The sequence below is a fragment of the Haemaphysalis longicornis genome, unplaced genomic scaffold (genome assembly GCF_048455015.1).
Source record: "Haemaphysalis longicornis isolate Haplotype H1 unplaced genomic scaffold, Haemaphysalis longicornis Haplotype H1 scaffold_3, whole genome shotgun sequence".
NCBI lineage: Eukaryota > Metazoa > Arthropoda > Arachnida > Ixodida > Ixodidae > Haemaphysalis > Haemaphysalis longicornis.
In genome coordinates this window covers 26712354-26732619 of record NW_027526335.1, presented here as the reverse complement: position 1 = coordinate 26732619, position 20266 = coordinate 26712354, and the positions used below count along the sequence as shown (strand labels likewise).

General features: G+C 46.9%; 1 protein-coding gene across 3 annotated transcripts in view; it reads left to right on the top strand.

The window, feature by feature from the left end:
• Window positions 1-2131: 2131 nt before the first annotated feature.
• The window catches only part of Gaba-b-r3 (gamma-aminobutyric acid type B receptor subunit 3), a 231004-nt gene continuing 212869 nt past the window's right edge, over window positions 2132-20266 (top strand). For all 3 annotated transcript variants that reach the window (XM_077702698.1, XM_077702697.1, XM_077702696.1), the window contains exon 1: window positions 2132-6210. In XM_077702698.1, coding sequence (XP_077558824.1) covers window positions 5701-6210 — 510 coding nt within the window. In that variant the 5' untranslated portion in view covers window positions 2132-5700. The remainder of the gene's footprint in view (window positions 6211-20266) is intronic.

Below are 20266 nucleotides of genomic sequence, written 5' to 3'. Positions count from 1 at the left end.
GTCTTGAAGAAATAGGGCAGTGCATTCTACAGTAACTATCGCCCCATACCACTTCACCATGGCACAAGATGCTAGAGCACGTTATAGCTACATACATAACTAGGTTCCTTAATGACAATGCTGTACTTTCTTCTTTCCAGTACGGATTTTGTAAAGGCTTTTTTATGGTAACTCAGTTAACATCACTCGTTCATAGCTTTGCGGAGGTTCTTGATAAGTCAGGTCAGATTTTTTTATTTTTTTTATATTTGTAAATTGATTGATTGATTCTGGGGTTTTAACGCGCCGACGCAACGCAGGCGATGAGGCGCGCCGTAGTGGAGGGCTCCGGATTAATTTTGACCGCCTGGGGATCTTTAACGTGCGCCGAAATCTCGCACACACGGGCGTTTTTGCTTTTCGCCTCCATCAGAAAAGCGGCCGCCGCGGCCGGGAATCGAACCCGCGACCTCGTTTATATTTGTAAAGGCTTCGATCTCGTCCCACACTGCAAAAGGCTCGAACCTATAGGCTTTGTATAAACTCTGCACACACTTTATAGGCTCGAACCTACTGGCCTTCCATCTTTCATTATTGACAGGGTTTCCGCGTATTTATCTAACCACTTGCAATTTCTCAGCATTGATGCGCATGATTCTGATGAACTCCCTGTCTCCTCAGGCGCCTTCCAAAGAAGTTTCATAGGTCCCCCACTTTATTTTTAGTTTATAAAATCATCTTCCTAACGTTATTCCGGAGTCTGTACAAATTAGGCTATTTGCTGATGATCTTGTTTTGGTTAAGGAAATTAGTAACCATGATGGCCAACGGCTGCTTAACTCCTCCTTGTATAAGATTACGGCATGGCGTAATGAGTGGGGAATGCAGCTTAATCCAGGTAAAACTGTTTTCACGAAAATTACAAACAAAAGAAATGGCCTTTCTTTCCCGTACCATCTTCCTACCCTTCCACTTTCTGAAGTTAATGAATACAAATCATTAGGTGCAGCTTTAACACATAACCTTTGTTGGAATAAACAAGTTAAAGATATTTGCTCGCCTGTCTTCCGTAAACTGTTTTCTGAAGACTGCGCTATAGACTGCGTCATGCTCCTGCTAACGCTAGGCTCCTTGCTTAAAACTTCAATGATAAAGCTAAAATTAGAGTATGCGTGTTTGGTATGGGAGGGACCTTTACACAAAAATTAATATCGTTGCCTTTGAGATGATCCAACGCCAAGCTGTCCGGTTCGCATTATAAGTATCGTGCAACTGACTGTCCTACCCACCTGGTGAAAAAAAAACATGGTATTCCTACGATGAAAATCGGATGGAGTTGTTATGGCTAAGATTCTTCTTTATACCTAAAAACAACAAGTTATCTCTCCAACCTGACTTCTACATCAAGCCACCCACAGCCCCGGCTGTCAAGAAATGGGAACCTAGAATCATTTACCCCTGCTAAGCCATAATTAACATCTTCAAATACTCTTTTTTTCCTCCAACCATAACAGAGTGGAACCGGCTACCACCCTCAAACATTACAAGCCTTGATACCATTCAACGAATTGTTGGCTGATGTGTATTTTTATGTACATCTTGACGTTATGCCTCTCCTTCCTGGGCCCTTAAATGGGCCTGCAGTATGTAATAAATAAATAAATAAATAAATGTTCGTAGTTAATTTTTATTTTCGAGTTTAGTGTCATTCCTCATTTCTCACACCATATTATGTTTACCCCTTTGTTTTAGTCCTCACCTTTGCTTGAACGCGTGAGCTTACGCTGTGCGTTCCATCTTACAAGCGGCCCGTGAAGTGCCGGTTTCCGTTGCCCTCTCCAGGAGCGAGATGCAAGGAATTTCAGGCCAGATAAGCGCTACGGTATTGCGCAACAGCTGGTATGTAACGCGCTGAGAGACGGACGGGGCCGAAGAGAGGATAGCGATTGCGAAGAAGAGGCCCCTTCTGCGGCGCTCGAGACGCGGAGAAAAGAAATTGAGTTGCGAGTGAGAGGCGAGAGCGAGAAATCCGCCGAGAGGAGGTGCGTAGCGTGGACGTCGCCTCTTCCTTCCATCGCGGCGCTCGGCTCGCAGTGGGAAAGGGTCCGAAGCGCACCTCACCCACCTCCCGCTCACGGCCACGCGCGCGCGTTTCCCCGGCACACGCAAACCGGCGGCGGCCGACGAGGTGACGACGCTCCCGGCGTCGGACTCGCGGCCAGGTGCAAAGGATAGGCATGCGTTGACGACGACGCGACGGACCACGCCGCTGTCACGCGCCGAGACCGCTCGCTCTCATCCTCCGCTCAGCCTTGGAGAACGAGTGGGAAAACTTTCTTTGGAAACTTGTGCGCCGCGTTGTGAAGACCACAATTCATCGGGGTGTATGCTTTCTCCGATTCTGTTGTACCATCGCGGCTGGCACTTACTTTACGACCTTCCGTCGGGGCGCGCAACCTGTGTGCAACGTTGTGAACACGCCGGCGAAATCGCACGTCGTCTTTAGGGCTGCTCCTTTTCCCCTCTGCTGTTGCTGCGCTGCGGTTCGTGAAGAACTGGTTTTTGAGAAACACAACCCGAGCTTCGCGCGGATGCGCTTCCCCGTCTGCATATCGATGTCGACATGCGCACGGCGACGTGGCGGCTCACTGGGTTTACGGTGCGTTTTCTGAGACGGCGACGCGAACTGCACGGTCTGTGGATTTGTGCCGGTATGGGGTGGGAGCTCAGCGCTCCCGCGTGAAACATTCCTTTTAGCGGAATCAAGACAGCCCCAACACTTCACCTGCTCGACATCGCCTCGCTTGGATGAGTTTGGATGCGACTGGACGGCGCAGGACCCTTCCAGTGCTTCGGAGGATAAAGTGACCAAAGCGCGTATGTTCCGACGGCGTGAGTTCCAACATACGTCTGACCCTCGAAGTTTGTGTTCGGTGACGTGTGTGCGCTGTTTTTTAGCATTTCCGGGAGGTATTCAAGGAAGAAGTGGAACTTTTTGTGATTTGCTCCCAAAATAAGTCATCTCGACACAAAGGATTCTTTGTTGTGACGTGCAAAATATACTAAGCTGTCTGCCCGGCCATCGCTTGGATATTGGTGGCTTTAAAGATTGTCGACAACGCCTTCCAGACACCGCTGTAGCTGTTTCGGCGCCATTGTCATTTCTTGGCAGTTCTTTTCTTCATTTGCTTTCTCTTTTCCTTGCAAACTTCAATACTTACGTAATATAAGAAACTAGATACACGTATAGAGGCTTCCTTACGACCGAGGAAACTGCCCCGAAAAGTTGCCTAAGTCACAATTTTTAAAGATACGAAGTTATCCTTGTTGTTCGTCGTGGCTCATACGTGTTTCAGTTTACTTTAAGACGTACCTCCATGGAACTTGAAGCTGCGCGAGTATGCTAAAAGATGAAAATTTAGTTGAAACATAGATTGCTCGCACTGCCACAAATATCAGCAAAGTACTTTTCTTTTGCTCTAATCAGGAATTATACACGTTTCGAGCGATACATTAAGATAAGCAGAATTTTTCGCTTTAACAATATTTATACCTTTCCACAAACACTGCTTTAGACGCTAGCTCGTTGAGGTTCTATTTCGGGTAGCAGTCCGTAAGTCACAACCAAATGTTTTTTTTTTTGTTAGCTCTATCAACACTTACACTTCATTTTCTATCGTGCATCGTTCCCAACTGAATTTTTAGAGGAGTCCCGCTCAACAGGTTGTAAACCACTGCGCATAAATGCATATTCCAACACGATTACCTAGTGCATAAATCTTTCGCGAGTCGCTGCAGCTTTAGAGGTATTTTCCTGCTATTTGCGGCGGTCCTTTGAACTCAGGCGGATTCTTCAGCTGAGAGATGAGGTGATTTTCTGTTAATTGTATAGTAAAAAATGATCCGATTTGACCTAACGTGGCCCGATTTCCTGCTATTGTTAGGAACTGATTCAGAAGTACCCGTGCATATCATCAAGCGGTAAGCTTCTAAACGATGCAAGACGCTTGTTCACCAAATCAGTAAAACCGTTAGCTGTTTTCACCGAAATCATTTATTTAGAACCAAACGTGAACCTGTCCTTCATAGTGAACGTAATAAGTCACCGAACTACTTCACAATATTTCGCGCAGGCCACAAATTAGTACCTACGTCCCGCGTGCCCAATTATGTACACAATAAGCACTTAAAAATTCTCCGCGACGAACCGCGTAAGCGGAATAAAAGGGCGGACATCCGCTCAAGACGCACGTGCCAAGAGGAATTATTGCTTGGCGGATAAAAGTCCTTCCAAAACCGGTCAGCCGCCATGACAGCCTTTTGCTGACAGCCTTTGTCAAGCACCGCTGCGACTCTAACCAAAACATCCGTCTGCAACTTTGTCGTGACTGCTGAACGTTGCGAGGGTTCCAATTATAGCCAGTGCGGCCGGCGCTTGACTTGGCGGTTCGCGTCGTTCCAACAACACGCGAACCTGAGCGGCACTATTGTATCGCTGCTTTGAAAGCTGGGAAGCCGGAAATTCCCGAAACGTTTGCGCGTGCGCTTGGACATAGTGCGCTTAATGACGGCCCACTGATCGCACCGGTTTCACTCTGCGTGAATCTTGACTGTCACAATACGGAAGCCAAGTTCCGATTTATTCGCGCTCAGGAATATCACTCGTCGTGCGCTCTGGTGAAGTCGCGAAGCCAAAGCCAGAAGACAAGGCGTTCTGGATTACCAGACACCACCTGCAAATTTTGAAACCTTACTAACTAGTCAATGTGCTGATTTTCTTCTCCAGTAACCAATCTTAATATATTTGTTTCGCAGAAAGTTGTCACCGAATCAGCGTCAAAGGTTAAGAGCTCACCCTTGATTTGTCATGCGTGATAACTGCTTTATAGACAGGGGAGAATAGTGTTTCGTTCTGCCTTGACATCCTAACATTGCCATTCTTATATTTGAAACCTTCCTTCAATTTATGCAAGGACATCACGCTGAATTCTTGAAATTGATAGTTTGCGCACTACGAAGCGAGGAAAAGCCAGCCGCCGCAGACAAGCATAGTTAAGCGTACAAAATGTTTTAGGCCATATTTACGTTGCCATTTGAACAAGTACGATGTTAAATTTTTGATATTCTTTCAATTCCTACGGCTGGAATTCAATGTCCGGTACCTAGCCATGCGTTTTAGTCCGCTTGACGTTTAGTACGGTTTCCATCGGCGGCGGAATGTTTTCCAATAAGCTCAGACGCGTAGCCGACGCACGACATCACGGTCAAGAAACTGGCCTCGGGCGAGTGTAGAGGAGCGCCACGGTGTTGTCTCACAAAATATTGGCCGTCCGGATATCCAGCGGGCGTGCGTCGCTGTACCGAGTGCTTTCGTCCAGACTGCCGGCTCCACAGAGACATTCGAGCTTTTTCTTTCTTTTTTAACAGTAAGCGACTAATCAAACAAACTTCGAAGTGCTAAGGCGTTGAGGAAATCAAAACCAAAATGAGAAAATAGCGCCCGCAATGATCGACCACAGACAGAATAGTCGAAAGACGTCGTCGAACCGGCCAGAAGGAAATCGTCAACAACTACGTGCCGGTTTCCCGCCCCAGTGATGTGTTTTGACACTGAGCGCGAAGCTCGACAGCGACAGCGAAGATACCCGCAAGTGCTGCGATTTGCGTCACTGTCGGTGGTGGGATGCTAGCCTTGCGCGGCCTTTCGCTCGGCCAGACTCCATGGTGGTGACAGCGAGGCGTCTGTGGTACGCCGCCCTTCTTCTGTGCTCTTTCCTACCGCGGACGCTGCTTGGGGGGCCCGAGGACACCGACGAGCTCCCGGGCACGGGCTTGGACGGCGTCGGCAGCAATGAGACAGACTGGGACGTGCTCTACAATGGCTCCACCGTGCTCTTCACCTTCGACGCGACCAACTTTAGCAGCGGACAGGACGTCCAGGAGCTTGCCACTTCGACGGCCACCTCCGCGGTGGAGTTTGACGTGCTCCCCTCGCGCAACGAATCTGCCGGATTGCTGGAGTACAGGGAGCCCTTCCCACCAACCACAGCCGTGGCTTACGATGTGCGCAAGACAGTGTACGTTCTCGGCCTGTTTGAGCTCACGGGAAGCTGCGAGGCGGCCAGGGGCGGACGCGCGGAGAGGGCCGCGGCGCGAATGGCCATCGAGGACGTCAACGAACGTGGTGTCATCCCCGGATACCGACTCGAGATGTACGACAACGACACCAGGGTAAGTGAATGCATGGCTGCGTGATTTGAACCATTCTGAAAATGTGTTATTTATTGTTCTTAGCAACATTATCCTGTGTGGGCATCTAAAGCGATACACACAAACAAAAGGGCAGATGTGTGCTCGAAGAATCTTCTTTGTTGGCGTGCACAAGAAGTTTCTGGCGGCGTGCTTTTACTTTGAGCCCAGTCCTGTTATAATGAGGGACAGGATTTCTGATGGCCATGTCGTTAATGACGAGAGGAGTCATGTCGATGACGCTACTGGTAAGGCCGTTAATTATCGAGGAGCAGGACCGACGTAAGGCATCCTAGTTCTCAAAGCTTCGGAATGGTTGTACACTTTGTTGCAAATACTTTAATAAATGCATCGCATCACACAGGTCTTCTACGAAGAGGGTTCCGGGGCCACGTTTTTCTCTGTTGCACTGTTATCGGAATTATCTTCCTCTGCTGGAGGTATGAAACATGCAAAGAGAAAAAGCGCAAAAATACACACTAAAAGCAGCGTAGGTTGACTAGCGAAATGTCACCTTTCTTCCATTTTGCTCGTTGTTGCCCAAACTACGAGGCGATTTGCAAAAAGCAAAAGTTAACATAACGAAGACTATAGTTGGGCGCCTTGATAAATAGCTGTCGAGTTAAGCATAAAGAAACCATTTTGCTTTAAAGAATTATTTACAGTTCCAACGCATCTGTACCAACTTCGTATCATGCAAAATAAATCAGGTTACCCTTCAGATATGATGAACTGCCACAGTGGAAAAAGTGAGACAGGAAGCTTCGGATTTCAACATCTCCTTTTCAGACATTTACACATCTTCCTTTACTGATGTTTTACCACCCTGGCAGCTTCAACCTGTGTGTTGTGACTTGTCTTTCATAAATATTGATAAAACCAGGGTACCACAAACTGCAATTTTGCAGCACTTCCTCTCCCTGCAGTACAAGTATCAATGTGCAGAGTTTTATAGTGACGCATCAAAAACTGCAACCATAGTGTCTTGCGCTGCTCATGGACCAAACTTTGATGCATGCAGAACCATGAGCACATACACCACAATTTACTCAGCTGAAGCATATGGCATCTTACTCATTGCACAACACATTCTTGAACACAAAATCTCGAAGTCCATCATATATACAGATTCCTTGAGCGTTATGCGCGCATTGGCATCATACAAGCCATGCAAAAACAGAATTGTCCATATGGTTTTCAACACTATCATGTCTATATATGCCCAAAAACTTGTTCTGGTGTTGTGCTGGGTTCCAGGCCATGCTGGAATTGCTGGCAATGAGGTTGCGGATCAGAAGGCTGCAGTTGCTGCACTCAGGAACACAGTAGATATAACCATACTACCACAGAGTGACCTTAAGCCACAAATTCGACAATACCTTCGTAGGAAATGGCAAACACACTGGGATGAACAGACAGACAACAAACTACATGTAATAAAGCCACACTTGGGACGGTACACATCTGACTCACACAACAGACACACGGAAGTCGCCTTGGGTAGGCTGCGGATAGGGCACACCCATGCGACGCACTCGTATCTGCTGACGGGATCTTCTAGACCCCAGTGCAGCAGGTGCGGAGAGGCCCTATCCGTAGTGCACATACTAATCACATGCAAGGCACTTCACACAACACGACACAAACACTTCAGAGAACTCTACAGACAACATATTCCGCTACATCCATCGTTTTTTCTAGGTGACGAAGCCATTGTTTCCGTGAAACGTGTGTTTGAGTATTTGTCAGAAGTCAAGTTTTTAAACCTCATTTCCTATCACGCATCATGAAATCTGGCCCTATACACCAGCCATGCTCATTGTCGTTTTGTGATTTTACTTTTGTTTTTGCTGATTTTACTTAGTGTTTAAGGTATCACCTCTCATATATGAGTATTTTTTGGCGCTCTTTGCCCCAGTTGGCCTTGCGCCATAAACATCAAACCATCATCATAACTGCCACAGTGGAAAAAGATACATCTACCCAGCACTGAATACCGGATTCTGCTGGGATATTTTTTTTTGTTTTGAAAACCGTTTGTAACAATATTTTAACAAGTTCATATAAACAGGTCTAAAAACTTGCGCTTCTTGCTTGAACACTGAGCAGCCCTAGTTTAATTAGAAGGTACTTTATTTACGGGGAGCATCACCGGCGTGTCGCTTATATGTTTTAATAAGTGTGGCTAAATTTTCGCTACGTGAAGAATTCATTATTTTCATTTATTGTGAAATAGTCTCATTGCCTTTTCTTTTGCTCTCATATTTTATGGTGCCTGTCTCTGGTATAAGTGAGCGAGTGAGTGTTGTTAGTGAACGAATTACCTACCCCAGCAAAACATGCCGGTCATTGCTCCCCCTGAGCAGCACCCTTTAAAGGGACACTGAAGTGAATTTGTCAAGCTCCCGTTTTTGCTTGCACTGCGTAGACTGGCTCAAATTAGCACACTTTTAATCGTTTATTTGGTTGACAAATCGGTAATTATTTTACAAAGCGCGAAAGAAGAAAAACTACCATGCGCGGTTTGCGGCGGCCGCACCAACTAAAGCTGTGACGTTAGGAGGAGCGGGCACCGTGATTGGACGATGCCCAAGGTGAGCAACCAAACAAGTGTCGGTTTCGGTTTCGGTTCTGTAAAACACAACCGTTGGCGTTGTTGGATGGGCATTCTCAATAACTCAGTAATCATCGTACCGCGCTTCTGCCATGTTGTCAGCTGTAAAAATGCATAAAGATAAGCCTCCTAGGACGGATTGGAATCGTAGCATTCACTAGCCGAAACCTACGCAGTGCATGAACGCCCTCCGCGTACCCTCAGACGCCCAAATGTCATGCGCTTTTCCCCCATATTTGGAGCCTGCCTCCCTCATGCCTGTGTCGTAAAAAGCGTGTTCGCACCAGGCCAAGGGTCTGTTCATTCTGGCCTGTGCCCACTGCCTGCAAGCAGTCGGTGCTTATGGCAACAGCACGCCAACGAGAACTCGCTAGCGCGCCAGTGCCAGCCTGCGCGCGTTTTGTGAACTAGTTCGTGGAGCCATGAACATTGCGGCCCAAAAAAAGGTGAACTCAATAAGAAAACATCGGCGGAAAACGAAAAAGTTAACTTACAAAAAAAAAAAGCACGTACCCCCGGGGATTCGAACTCGTGACTTGCAAAATACTTGCGTTGGCACACCTAGCAACCGAGACCGCTCGGCCACGAAGCGGGCTCGGCTGGCATCGGTAATATAGGGTATATATTGTACAACAGTTTACACTTTTCTTGAGTTTTGACATTTCAAGCAGCTTAGGTGACTATTTGTTGTATTGCGCTCGTGCAGTAAGCGTCGCCCGAGTTTCCACAATAGCTCACGTCTAGCAATTGCATTTTGTAGACGGAAAAGCGTTCGCAGATGCGTAGTCGTGCTGCTGACCGCTGTGCTTGTTCGCCCAGCGCAAAAAAGTGCTTCCCGCACCCTAGCTTTACGCTGTACGGTAAAAATATCAGTTGATTTTATTTCCTTAGTACCTATATTGACTTCGCTGACTCTTCTCCCGCCTTCAAGATGCCTTATATTTTCCTACTGGCATACCAGTCAGCGAAGCGTCGCATGTGCGCTTGTGCAGCGCTTGTGTGAAGCGACCTTGACTTGGAGCTAGATACAGTGTACAAACTAACCAAGTAAAGAAAGGCAAATTCTACCATTCACAAACGTGTCCTGGCTTCGTTTCAACTGAGCGAACGAATTGCGACGACCCGTCGGCGGCTGGCGGACGAAACGCTGGGCCGACTGACTCTGTCTGAAGGCCGGGGAGCCGTGCAGTAGCGTAGCCAATTGCCAGCTTATCCCCTCGTGACGTCACACGAAAACGCCGCAGAAAATGGGCGAGCGTAAAGAGAGGAGGACAGCATTTTCGAATTAATTTTTCTACTAAATAAAATCGCGTAAACGCGCCCAGGGTGGTCGAAACATGGCCTGGGGACTCCGGACTACAATTTGCGCTAGTAATCCCGCAATGTTTACATATCACTTCAGTGTCCCTTTAAAGGGACACTGAAGTGAATTTGTCAAGCTCCCGTTTTTGCTTGCACTGCGTAGACTGGCTCAAATTAGCACACTTTTCATCGTTTATCCGGTTGACAAATCGGTAATTATTTTACAAAGCGCGAAAGAAGAAAAACTACCATGCGCGGTTTGCGGCGGCCGCACCAACTAAGGCTGTGACGTTGGGAGGAGGGGCGCCGTGATTGGACGATGCCCAAGCTTAGCAATCACACAAGTTTCGGTTTCGGTTCTGTAAAACATAACCAATGGCGTTGTTGGATGGGCATTCTCAATATCTCAGTAATCATCGTACCGCGCTTCTGCCATGTTGTCGGCTGTAAAATGCACAAGATAAGCCTCCCAGGACGGCTTGTAGTCATAGCATTCACTAGCCGAGACCTACGCAGTGCATGAACGCCCTCCGCGTACCCGCAGACGCCCAAACGCCATGCGCTTTTCCCCCATATTTGGAGCTTGCCTCCCTCATGCCTGTATCGTAAAAAGCGTGTTCGCACCAGGCCAAGGGTCTGTTCATTCTGGCGTGTGCCCACTGCCTGCAAGCAGTCGGTGCTTATGGCAACAGCACGCCAACGAGAACTCGCTAGCGCGCCAGTGCCAGCCTGCGCGCGTTTTGTGAACTAGTTCGTGTAGCCATGAACGTTGCGGCCCAAAAAAAGGTGAACTCAATATAGAAAACATCGGCGGAAAACAAAAAAGGTAACTTACAAAAAAAAAAAGCACGTACCCGCGGGGATTCGAACTCGTGACTTGCAAAATATTTGCGGTGACACACCCAGCGCCCCAGACCGCTGAGCTACGGAGCGGGACCCGCGTGCCTTCCTAATATAGGGTATATATTGTACAACCGGTTTACACTTTTATTTAGTTTTGGCATTTCAAGCAGCTTAGGTGACTATTTGTTGTACTGCGATCGTGCAGTAAGCGTCGCCCGAGTTTCCACAGTAGCTCACGTCTAGCAATTGCATATCGTAGACGGAAAAGCGTTCGCAGATGCGTAGTCGTGCTGCTGACCGCTGTGCTTGTTCGCCCAGCGCAAAAAAGTGCTTCCCGCGCCCTAGTTTTACGCTTTACGGTAAAAATATCAGTTGATTTTATTTCCTTCGTACCTATATTGACTTCGCTGACTCTTCTCCCGCCTTCAAGAGGCCTTATATTTTCCTACTGGCGTACCAGTCAGCGAAGCGTCGCATGTGCGCTTGTGCAGCGCTTGTGCGAAGCGACCTTGACTTGGAGCTAGATACAGTGTACAAACAAACCAAGTAAAGAAAGGCACATTGTTCCATTCACAAGCGTGTCCTGGCTTCGTTTCAACTAAGCGAACGAATTGCGACCAAGAAATTTTTTTTTAACCTCCTTGATTGCGACGACCCGCCGGCGCCGGTGGACGAAACGCTGGGCCGACTGACTCTGTCGGCCGGGGAGCCGTGCAGTAGCGCAGCCGTGGCGCAGCCAATTTCCAGCTCATCCCCTCCTGACGTCACACGAAAACGCCACAGAAAATGGGCGAGCGTAAAGAGAGGAAGACAGCATTTTCGAATTAGTTTTTCTACTAAATAAAATCGCGTAAACGCGCCTAGAGTGGTCGAAACATGGCCTGGGGACTCCGGACTACAATTTGCGCTAGTAATCCCGCAATGTTTACATATCACTTCAGTGTCCCTTTAATGTCGGCTTTGCCTGTAAACAACAATGAATTGCTAAAGACATTTTTGGGGTGTATAAGACGTCTTTTATCAAGATATTGAGGCCCAAGCACATTTTCTTTTATGACTTTTTCCATACGCTGAAAAGTGTTGCTCGAGGCTTTGTCTGTCGCTGAAGTCGATGTACTGGATCCTAGCTATTGGCGGTGAGCGCGACCACGGGCGGCGCTGCGAAGCGCGCCTCCATGCCATCGGCTAGGGATTCTTGCATTTGTCGTCTGCTTCACTCGGGCTCGCTCTCCCTGATGTTCCTTCGCGCTCGGTTGACGTCTGATGCTTGTCCGCGCCAGATTTTGCATGCGTGTAACTTTTTATCATAATAGACTTAAAATTGCATACTAAATCTGAAGGCGTCAGTTAAAATATAGTTTTGGATACCGCTACGGAAGAAGCATTGCCGGCGTCGCCCCATTCCTTGCGAAGCCTGTCCTGTGCGGAGCGCGAAGAGTCGGAGCTAGGCGTCAGCTTCTGTATTAAGCAATCTTTCGACCAAAGGGAACAGCCAGCTGCTAGTAACCGACAACAGCGAGAATACAAGACCAAAACAAATTCCAGGCCTTCGGGGCTATCGGCTTTGGCAGAAGGCATTACTACTCCCTGTAATCGTACGTAAAGTAAAACAGTTTTGCAACCTTGCCGAACGCGCGAAAATATTGTATCACATCATTTACGTTGTCATGGCATGTAAGTGTGCCGACATGCACTATGGGCTGCAAAAACTGTAGGTTGAGTTCCGAATAACCCACTGTGTGTATAGACGCGTACTAATTTTATACCAGGCTTCTAACCAGTATGGAGGTTTATTGGGCAAAAGGAGTCACGTCTATGGTACAGATAATGTAACACTATATTTGATCAGACCTGGAGGGATGTTCGGGTACATTTCCCACAGCCATATCTTCCCAGTATTCAGATATGCCTTAAAATAGAACTCCACTCAAGAGGAGGAGAAACAAGGGGAGGAGGAGAAAATATTATCCCACTATAAAATCGAGCTGGTTTGTGGGCCGGGTCTTCAGTCCAGGACAAGAGATTAAGAGTAATGTTCTTCAATTCATAGAACGTCATCCTGAGTAGACAAGAATTTGCTGGAAGGGTTGAAAAGCAATAGAGAGCTGCTTGGAAATATTAATCGGTTTTGATTCTTATAATAGTATATGAACGTATACTATTTATTGCGTTCGTTAGCGAGTATATCAAGCCTTCAACACCGTAATCATGTCATAATGGTTTGGGTTGAGAGTCAGTTCGTTATGATAATGATGGTTGCCATATAAATTCGGATCACAAAAGCTGCCTTCCAGTACTCTGGACAACGTTCTCTGGCGCGCGACCGCGGCGGCGTAGCACAAACCTTCTCATTGTATTTGAATGTGAATAAACAACGCATGCTGTGGATACGCACCTTCTTGCACGCAGTTATAACGAAAGACAATATGTGAAGAAGAAAATGTATGCCATACAGCCTGAAGAAAATACACACACGATGTTTGTGAGCCTCCCAAACATCCCCAAACCTCCTAATAAGACGGTTGTGACAGTGCAGGAATATAATGCGTTGGGCACAGAAAAAAAAAAAAACATTTTATCGGATACAAGTCAACAACTAGGAAAGAAATTGCAGACAACAGCTTTTTTCCTGCTGTTCGATGCGCGTGTAGGGGCCCGTTGCTTGATACGTAGCATCAGACTGTTGAGTCTTCATAAAAATATCTCAAAAGTACTTTAGGGAAGCCTATGCATTTTGAATACTTATCGAGGAGCTCTGAGCGGTGAACCTCGTGAATAAGCTAGAAAGGATAAGTTATACACTATCTTCCGACCAATGCTCTGAAAAAGTTGTTTTCTCTCTCCTCATGCGTTGCGAACTTTTGGGGGATACAGCTTGAAATTATTCAGATGAGTCAGAAGCTGCAAAAAATAACTGCATTACTAGAAATACTCTTTCTAATGCACTAAAGCATCAAAGCAGGCAAGTTCCAGCACAGGCACTGCTGTTCCTCACAAGCGGAGGGTAGAAGACGACAGCGGCGTGATTCCCCAAGCCGAAGCCGACGTCAGAGCCAGAGGACGCCACTGAAACATATCACGGCCAATAGACAGTTTCACTGTAAAAAACAGCGCGGGAACGCACAGAACCCACTATAAAAAATTGGCCGCGTATCGGCTCCTTTTGTTGCAAATGTCGTCCAAAGACGATAGTCTTTATCGACTTTTGCCAAGTAAATGCCTCCCTTCGCTTTCCCGCTGACCTCTCATGTTGTTCCTCTTGCTTCGCGCTCATCCCAAGGTAAAGACGCCAAAGGTTTGCTTAAATCATTTTAAATTTCCCGCGTTCCACTGCTCCAAAGCGGGTGTCTCGATGCCAACGCTGCCGTACGGCGAAGACGCGCGTGAATCGAGGCGCCCTACTTCAATGTTTATAGAACCGCGTTTCCCTATATAGTCAACGCGCGTTCCAAGCAGAACGTGGAATCTATCTAGTGGAACCTTTCGTTACTGTTGCCACTTGATTTCTTCAAATGCCGCCTGAAGCTATATGGCGCGGGCGACAGCAGGTGACGGCGGAGTGATATTTTTTTTTTTCAGTTTATGAAGTATTTAATCTCGCCAAAATCCAACATCTACAATTTTTTTATAAAGGAACGGTGCAAATATCGCTTCTGTATTAATTTGTTGTCTTATATATGCGTAATGTCTTGTTGTTCTTCAACAATATTGACAAGTATAAACATTACACCGGAATTAGACGGAATTAGATTTAGCTTTGACTATATAAGACTATTGCGCAGGCATTGTTTTACTTTGGTTGGGTGGCTGAATCAAGTCACAGACAAACAGACGGACAGGCAGACATACAGGCAGACCAAAATTTCTGGTTTAAGTAGCCCAAGAAAGACTATTGTCTTTAAAAACAGAACAGAAGCGCTGATTCTAAACTGGCGGATTATTGAAAAACACGAATAATTTATACACGCAAAAAATATATAAGTTATTCGTGTGTTTCAATAACTGCCAGTTGAAAGTCAGCGCTTGTGTTGTTCTTATATACTTTTTTTCTATCCATTTTCGCGTTTTTTCCCCTTATAACGTACTTACACGGCCTAATTCCTCAGCCATCTTCTTCTGAGCGATAATTTCCAGTTGTAGTCCTGTTGGCAACAGAATGTAAAAGCGCACGCGTAAATACTTTCCAGTGGCCCACTAGAAACGTCATGTTCTCCATATATGCACCTGTAGAAATCCAGTAGCCTTGTTTTAGAGATAAGGCGGACTTAAAGGTTTCCCAGGGGATCTAACTTAGTTTATAGTCCTCAACCACGATGTGCTGTTGGGCCTAGAACAACATCCCAATGGTTAAAAATGTTGCTCGTAGCCACCGCGGTGCCTCAGCGTATAAGGAGCTGTCTTGCTGAGCACGATGACGTGGATTTGATTCCGGCCGCTGAGGTCGTTTTTCTCACGGAGACAAAAAATCAAAACGAGAGTGCGTAGACATTGCGAAACACGTAATAGTCCCCAGGTGATCAAAATTATTCTGTAGCGCTCCACTGTGTCGCGCCTGATAACGCAGCTGAAACGTCGGCCCGTAAACACAATTTTGAAATCCTGCTCATAGCGGCACGGGAAACAAACTGTTTTAGTTCGAAAACGTTATGCGGCTCGTTCAACGACGCGTTTCGTAGTGTGTGCGTCATAAATAAAACACAAAGAAAAAGACAGTGCGTTTCGTGGATCCGTAGCACATGCTTAAAAAAAAATTGGCCGCGTATCTGCTCCTTTCGTTGCAAATGTCGTCAAAAGACGATAGTCTTTATCGGCTTTTGCGAAGTAAATGCCTCCCTTCGCTATCCCGCTCACCCCTCATGTTGTTCCTCTTGCGTCGCGCTCCTCCCAAGGTAAAGACGCCAAAGGTTTGCTTAAATCATTTTAAATTTCCCGCGTTCCACTGCTCCAAACCGGGTGTCTCGATGCGAACGCTGCCGTACGGCGAAGACGCTCGTTAATCGAGGCGCCCTACTTCAACGTTTATAGAACCGCGTTTCCCTACTCCACGTGCGTTGCAAGCAGAACGTGGAACCTATCTAGTGGAACCTTGCGTAACTGTTGCCGGTTGATTTCTTCAAATGGCACCAGAAGCTATAGTGGCGCGGGCGACAGCAGGCGACGGCGGAGTGAATTCTTTTTCTGCAGTTGATGAAGTATTTAATTTCGCAAAAGTCAAGCATGTTTGATTTTTTTATAAAAGAACACTGCAAATATCACTTCTGTATTGATTTGTTGTCTCATATTTGCGTTATGTCTTGTTCTTCTTCAACAATGTTGACAAGTATGAACCTTACACGGGACATAGACGGGTAGATTTAGCTGTGACTATATAAGACTATTGCGCAGGCATTGTTTTGCTTTGGCCGGGTGGCTGAATCGAGTCACAGACAGACAGACGGACAGACAGACAGACAGACAGACATACAGGCAGACCAAAATTTCTAGGTTTAAGTAGCCCAAGAAAGACTATCGTCTTTAATAAAACACGAAGTAAAGGCAATGGGGTTTCAATGCGTCGGTATTGTAGCCACCGTGCACGCGCAAAAGCACAGCTTAATCGCAGCGCTCACTGAGAGAACGCTTTTGCCTTTTTTTTTTCGTATACGATACATGATACAAGTGTTTATATGCCCTCGAGTATTTTTAATGCGAAAGCAATAAACGGCTAAAGCAATAAAACGAGCGAAAAATGTAGATTCAATTTTGATGTCGGCGTCGGCGTCTGGGACAGGAAAACAATTTTTTAGGGACGCGTTCCATAGCACGAGGCGTTCCATAACGCGAGTTTAAACTCGGGTGGTGGCCATCCATGCCAGTACCCGCAGATGAAAGGAGCGGGAAAGCAAAGCCTAACTAGCGAACGGACTAGAAGCGAAAGCCACCATCTTCGCCAACTCTCCTATTACACCGCGACAGGAGCGAGCAGCGGCGCAACGCGTACGAGACAGAACGAAGCCATTCGAAAGCGTCGAGGCGGATAGCGAAACAAATCATCTCAAGCGACAAGATATTACAAAGCCCTTCGACAACGCGAGGGGGAAGCAAGGTGTCTGAGGCGTTTAACCGGACATTCACGCATTAACATGACAATGGGTTGTGGTTTCTATGGGTTGTGCGAAGGCACAGCCCACAAAAAAGTGCTTAGGTACCCTGGTATATCTTTTCGCGTGCTTACGTCACCGTTCGTTTAGCGAATGGCCGTAATCCCGTGCTGTCGTTCTGTCGTGCTCATCTCGGCGGCAGTAAGATCACCGAGACGCAGTCCCTACTTAGGACGTGATTTGAAAGTCAAACAAGTTGTGCGTCTCCTTGCCTTTTTTTTTTTTTTTTTCGCATCCTTGATCATACCCTTTTCCTGCCTAAGTACACGCATAACCGCCGGCTTCGCATTCCCGGTGGTCTAGAGGTACGCCGTATAGAAACCTTGCCTCTTCGCTGCGGGCGTTCGATATCGGCGTAATGCTAGCCGGGGGTTAAGGTGGCCTTCGACGTATCTCCCATAGAAGAAGAATAAGAAAAGGACCTCTTTCCGCGAGTTCCGCCAACCCTTGCGCTGCGCAGTTCGTGCGTTACCTGTTACGCGCAATCCCCCAAGCGCAGGTAACAAGCTGAGCCGGAAAAGACGAGCGACAAAAGCCTACAGCGCGGGAAAGGAGGTGACATTTTTTCTCCCCCACCCAATACCAACCTCCCTTTCTTAATGTAAATGCGTGGATTTTTCGAAACGTTGGCGTTGTGCGCAGCTGCACTCTGTTTACCGAAAACATCTTGACGCGCTGCTTTTCTTTTTGTGATTCTACGATGAAATGCGAAGCGCCGGGAACGCCATCACAGGCCCCGGCCGTGGTTGCAGATGATTATCAATCCTTGGGTGCCTACGTTTTCCACAGGCCTGTTCTATCGCTTTAGTTGAGGTCATTTTGAGCGCGATTCGATCAAAATGTTTGTAATGGCTTTATGCGGTGTTGTGCAATCGCGTCAGTAGTGCATTTAACCCCACTGAAGTTTGTTACTACGGCGTTATATACACCTACCATGAATAACGTGGGCGGTACGTAAAAAGGTCTGAAGTTTTATCTGCAAAAAAAAAAAAAAATCACGTCTCAAAAAATTGACTGGATACGCTCTCATATATTTTCGCGCGTAAATTTCACGAGAAATGACATAAAAAATATTCAAGGTCCACATTCGCAAAGCGGCTCTGAACGAGTGCCCCTTAAGATACGTGCTGCCTACAGTAGTAATACTTCCTCAGGTATAACCGAATATCACTGCGAATCCTACCTTCAAAACCATATACTATACAATATTTTAAAACGTAAAGCCGAGCATGACGCCACTGAACATAGTGCACCCTAAACGAAAGCTTCCTACAGCGCTAGTTGAGTAAACAAATTATTAAGTCGAAGAATGTACCATTGCAATCGGAATTACTTGTGCCCGTACTAAAAAGAATTCAAATAAAGAAGGAGAACCAGGTTGTTAAATGCATTGCTAGCATTGAGACTCAAGGGTTGAAAAACATTTTAGAGCTTGAAATAGATGATTACCGTATTTCCTTGAGTATAATCCGCCTCTGCATATAATCCGCACGCATCACATGCTATGCATACAGAAAAAAGATTAGCAAGTAGAATACACTGACTTCAAGGCGAAAGTCACAATCCACTCAGTGTCACTGCTCTCGCTAGAATTACCACTTGAGCCGCAGTCCTCAGTGTTGTACACAAGGTCATCTACACGTCACAACGCGCAGTGCAGCTTCACGGCATAACACGCATTGCCGTAAAGCTGCGATAACGGAAAAACCCCGCGTATTATCCGCGCCCCTATTTTACCACTGAAATTTCAGCATTTTTGGCGCGGGTTATTCGCGTGAAAATACGGTACACCGTGACAACCGGAAATGACTGTAATCAGCTACACGCTAGGAGAATATCATTGTTAATTGCATTCAATATTTGCGCTTTTTTTATTTTTATGAGCCCTTATTCAAGACAGATACATGATGGGAGTGCTTTAAGTGTCTCAGTCATGGCTTTATAGTCGCAGGACTCGAGCGAACGTAATAGAAACTCTGTGCGCGCAGTAACGGGCGGTTATCTGCGGAACGAGCCAACCAAGAAGCCTTGCGGTGTTTTTTTTTCTGCCTCTTTTTTAGACGTCGTGGTGCAGGCACGTTTCTATAAACTCAATTTTCATTCCGAAAGCGCGGGCGGGCAGTCCTGATGTCCTACCAACTATTCCCGGCGGCGGAAGTACGGTGCACACCACCACGGCAGAAACCTGGCGTGCAACATGTCAGCGCGTATCCTTTTGGTAATGTAATGTGCTGCATTGAATACTCTATGAGTGGGCGTACTCGGAGCGGCAAAGCAGCGCACACGTTCACTGGTGTTCTTGAATGGTCGTCAGCAGAAATCCCAAAGCTCCTACAACAAGAGAATGACCTCCTGCACTGTGTACGACGCGCTCGAATATGATGATGGCAATGAAAAAAAGGACCGGGTGCTTAAAAAAAGATGGGGCAGCGACATTAAACCGGAAGCAAGAAAGGAGCAGAATTAACCATAAAATGATAGGTGAGTATATTTCTTCAAAAATAAAAGGAGGAGATGTGCGCGTGTACACAAACAAAAATAAAAATTTCAGGGATAGGAGGGCCGACAAAAGGGGCCGAAAATTGGGCTTGTGCTACAGGGAGAAATGCGACCGTCATTAAAGGAGTACTGACACGAAATTTCGCTGCTATGGATGCCTACCAGACCACTAATCATTGAATGGCACATTAGACGGTCGATCGCAGCGTAAACAATTTATGAAGCCGTTTATTGGTGACAGTCTTGGTTTCGACAAAACGAATGCCGAGCGGCCGCCATGACAAGAGGTCACCCATGACGTCACCATTCTTGTCGCACCGCTGTCGGTCCAAACGCGCGCACCCAGACCGGCCGAAGTCGTCACCATCTCCACGCGCCCGGGCAGCATGACGTCAGTCCCAAAACCGTGACGTGTACACTCGGTGTAGCAGCGCGCGCCCCAACCGCAGCCAGCGCGTCGGCTACGTCACGGGAGCCCCGGCGTCGGGTGTTTGGGGCAAGGAGCAAATGATGTCATGCTGGCCCGCTGTGGGCTTTCTCGGGCGGGCAAAGATTAAGATGGACTTAAATTATGTTATACTGAACGGTTACTATTGAAACTTTCTGGGAGATATTTCCTGATAAAGAGGAAGCATTTTAC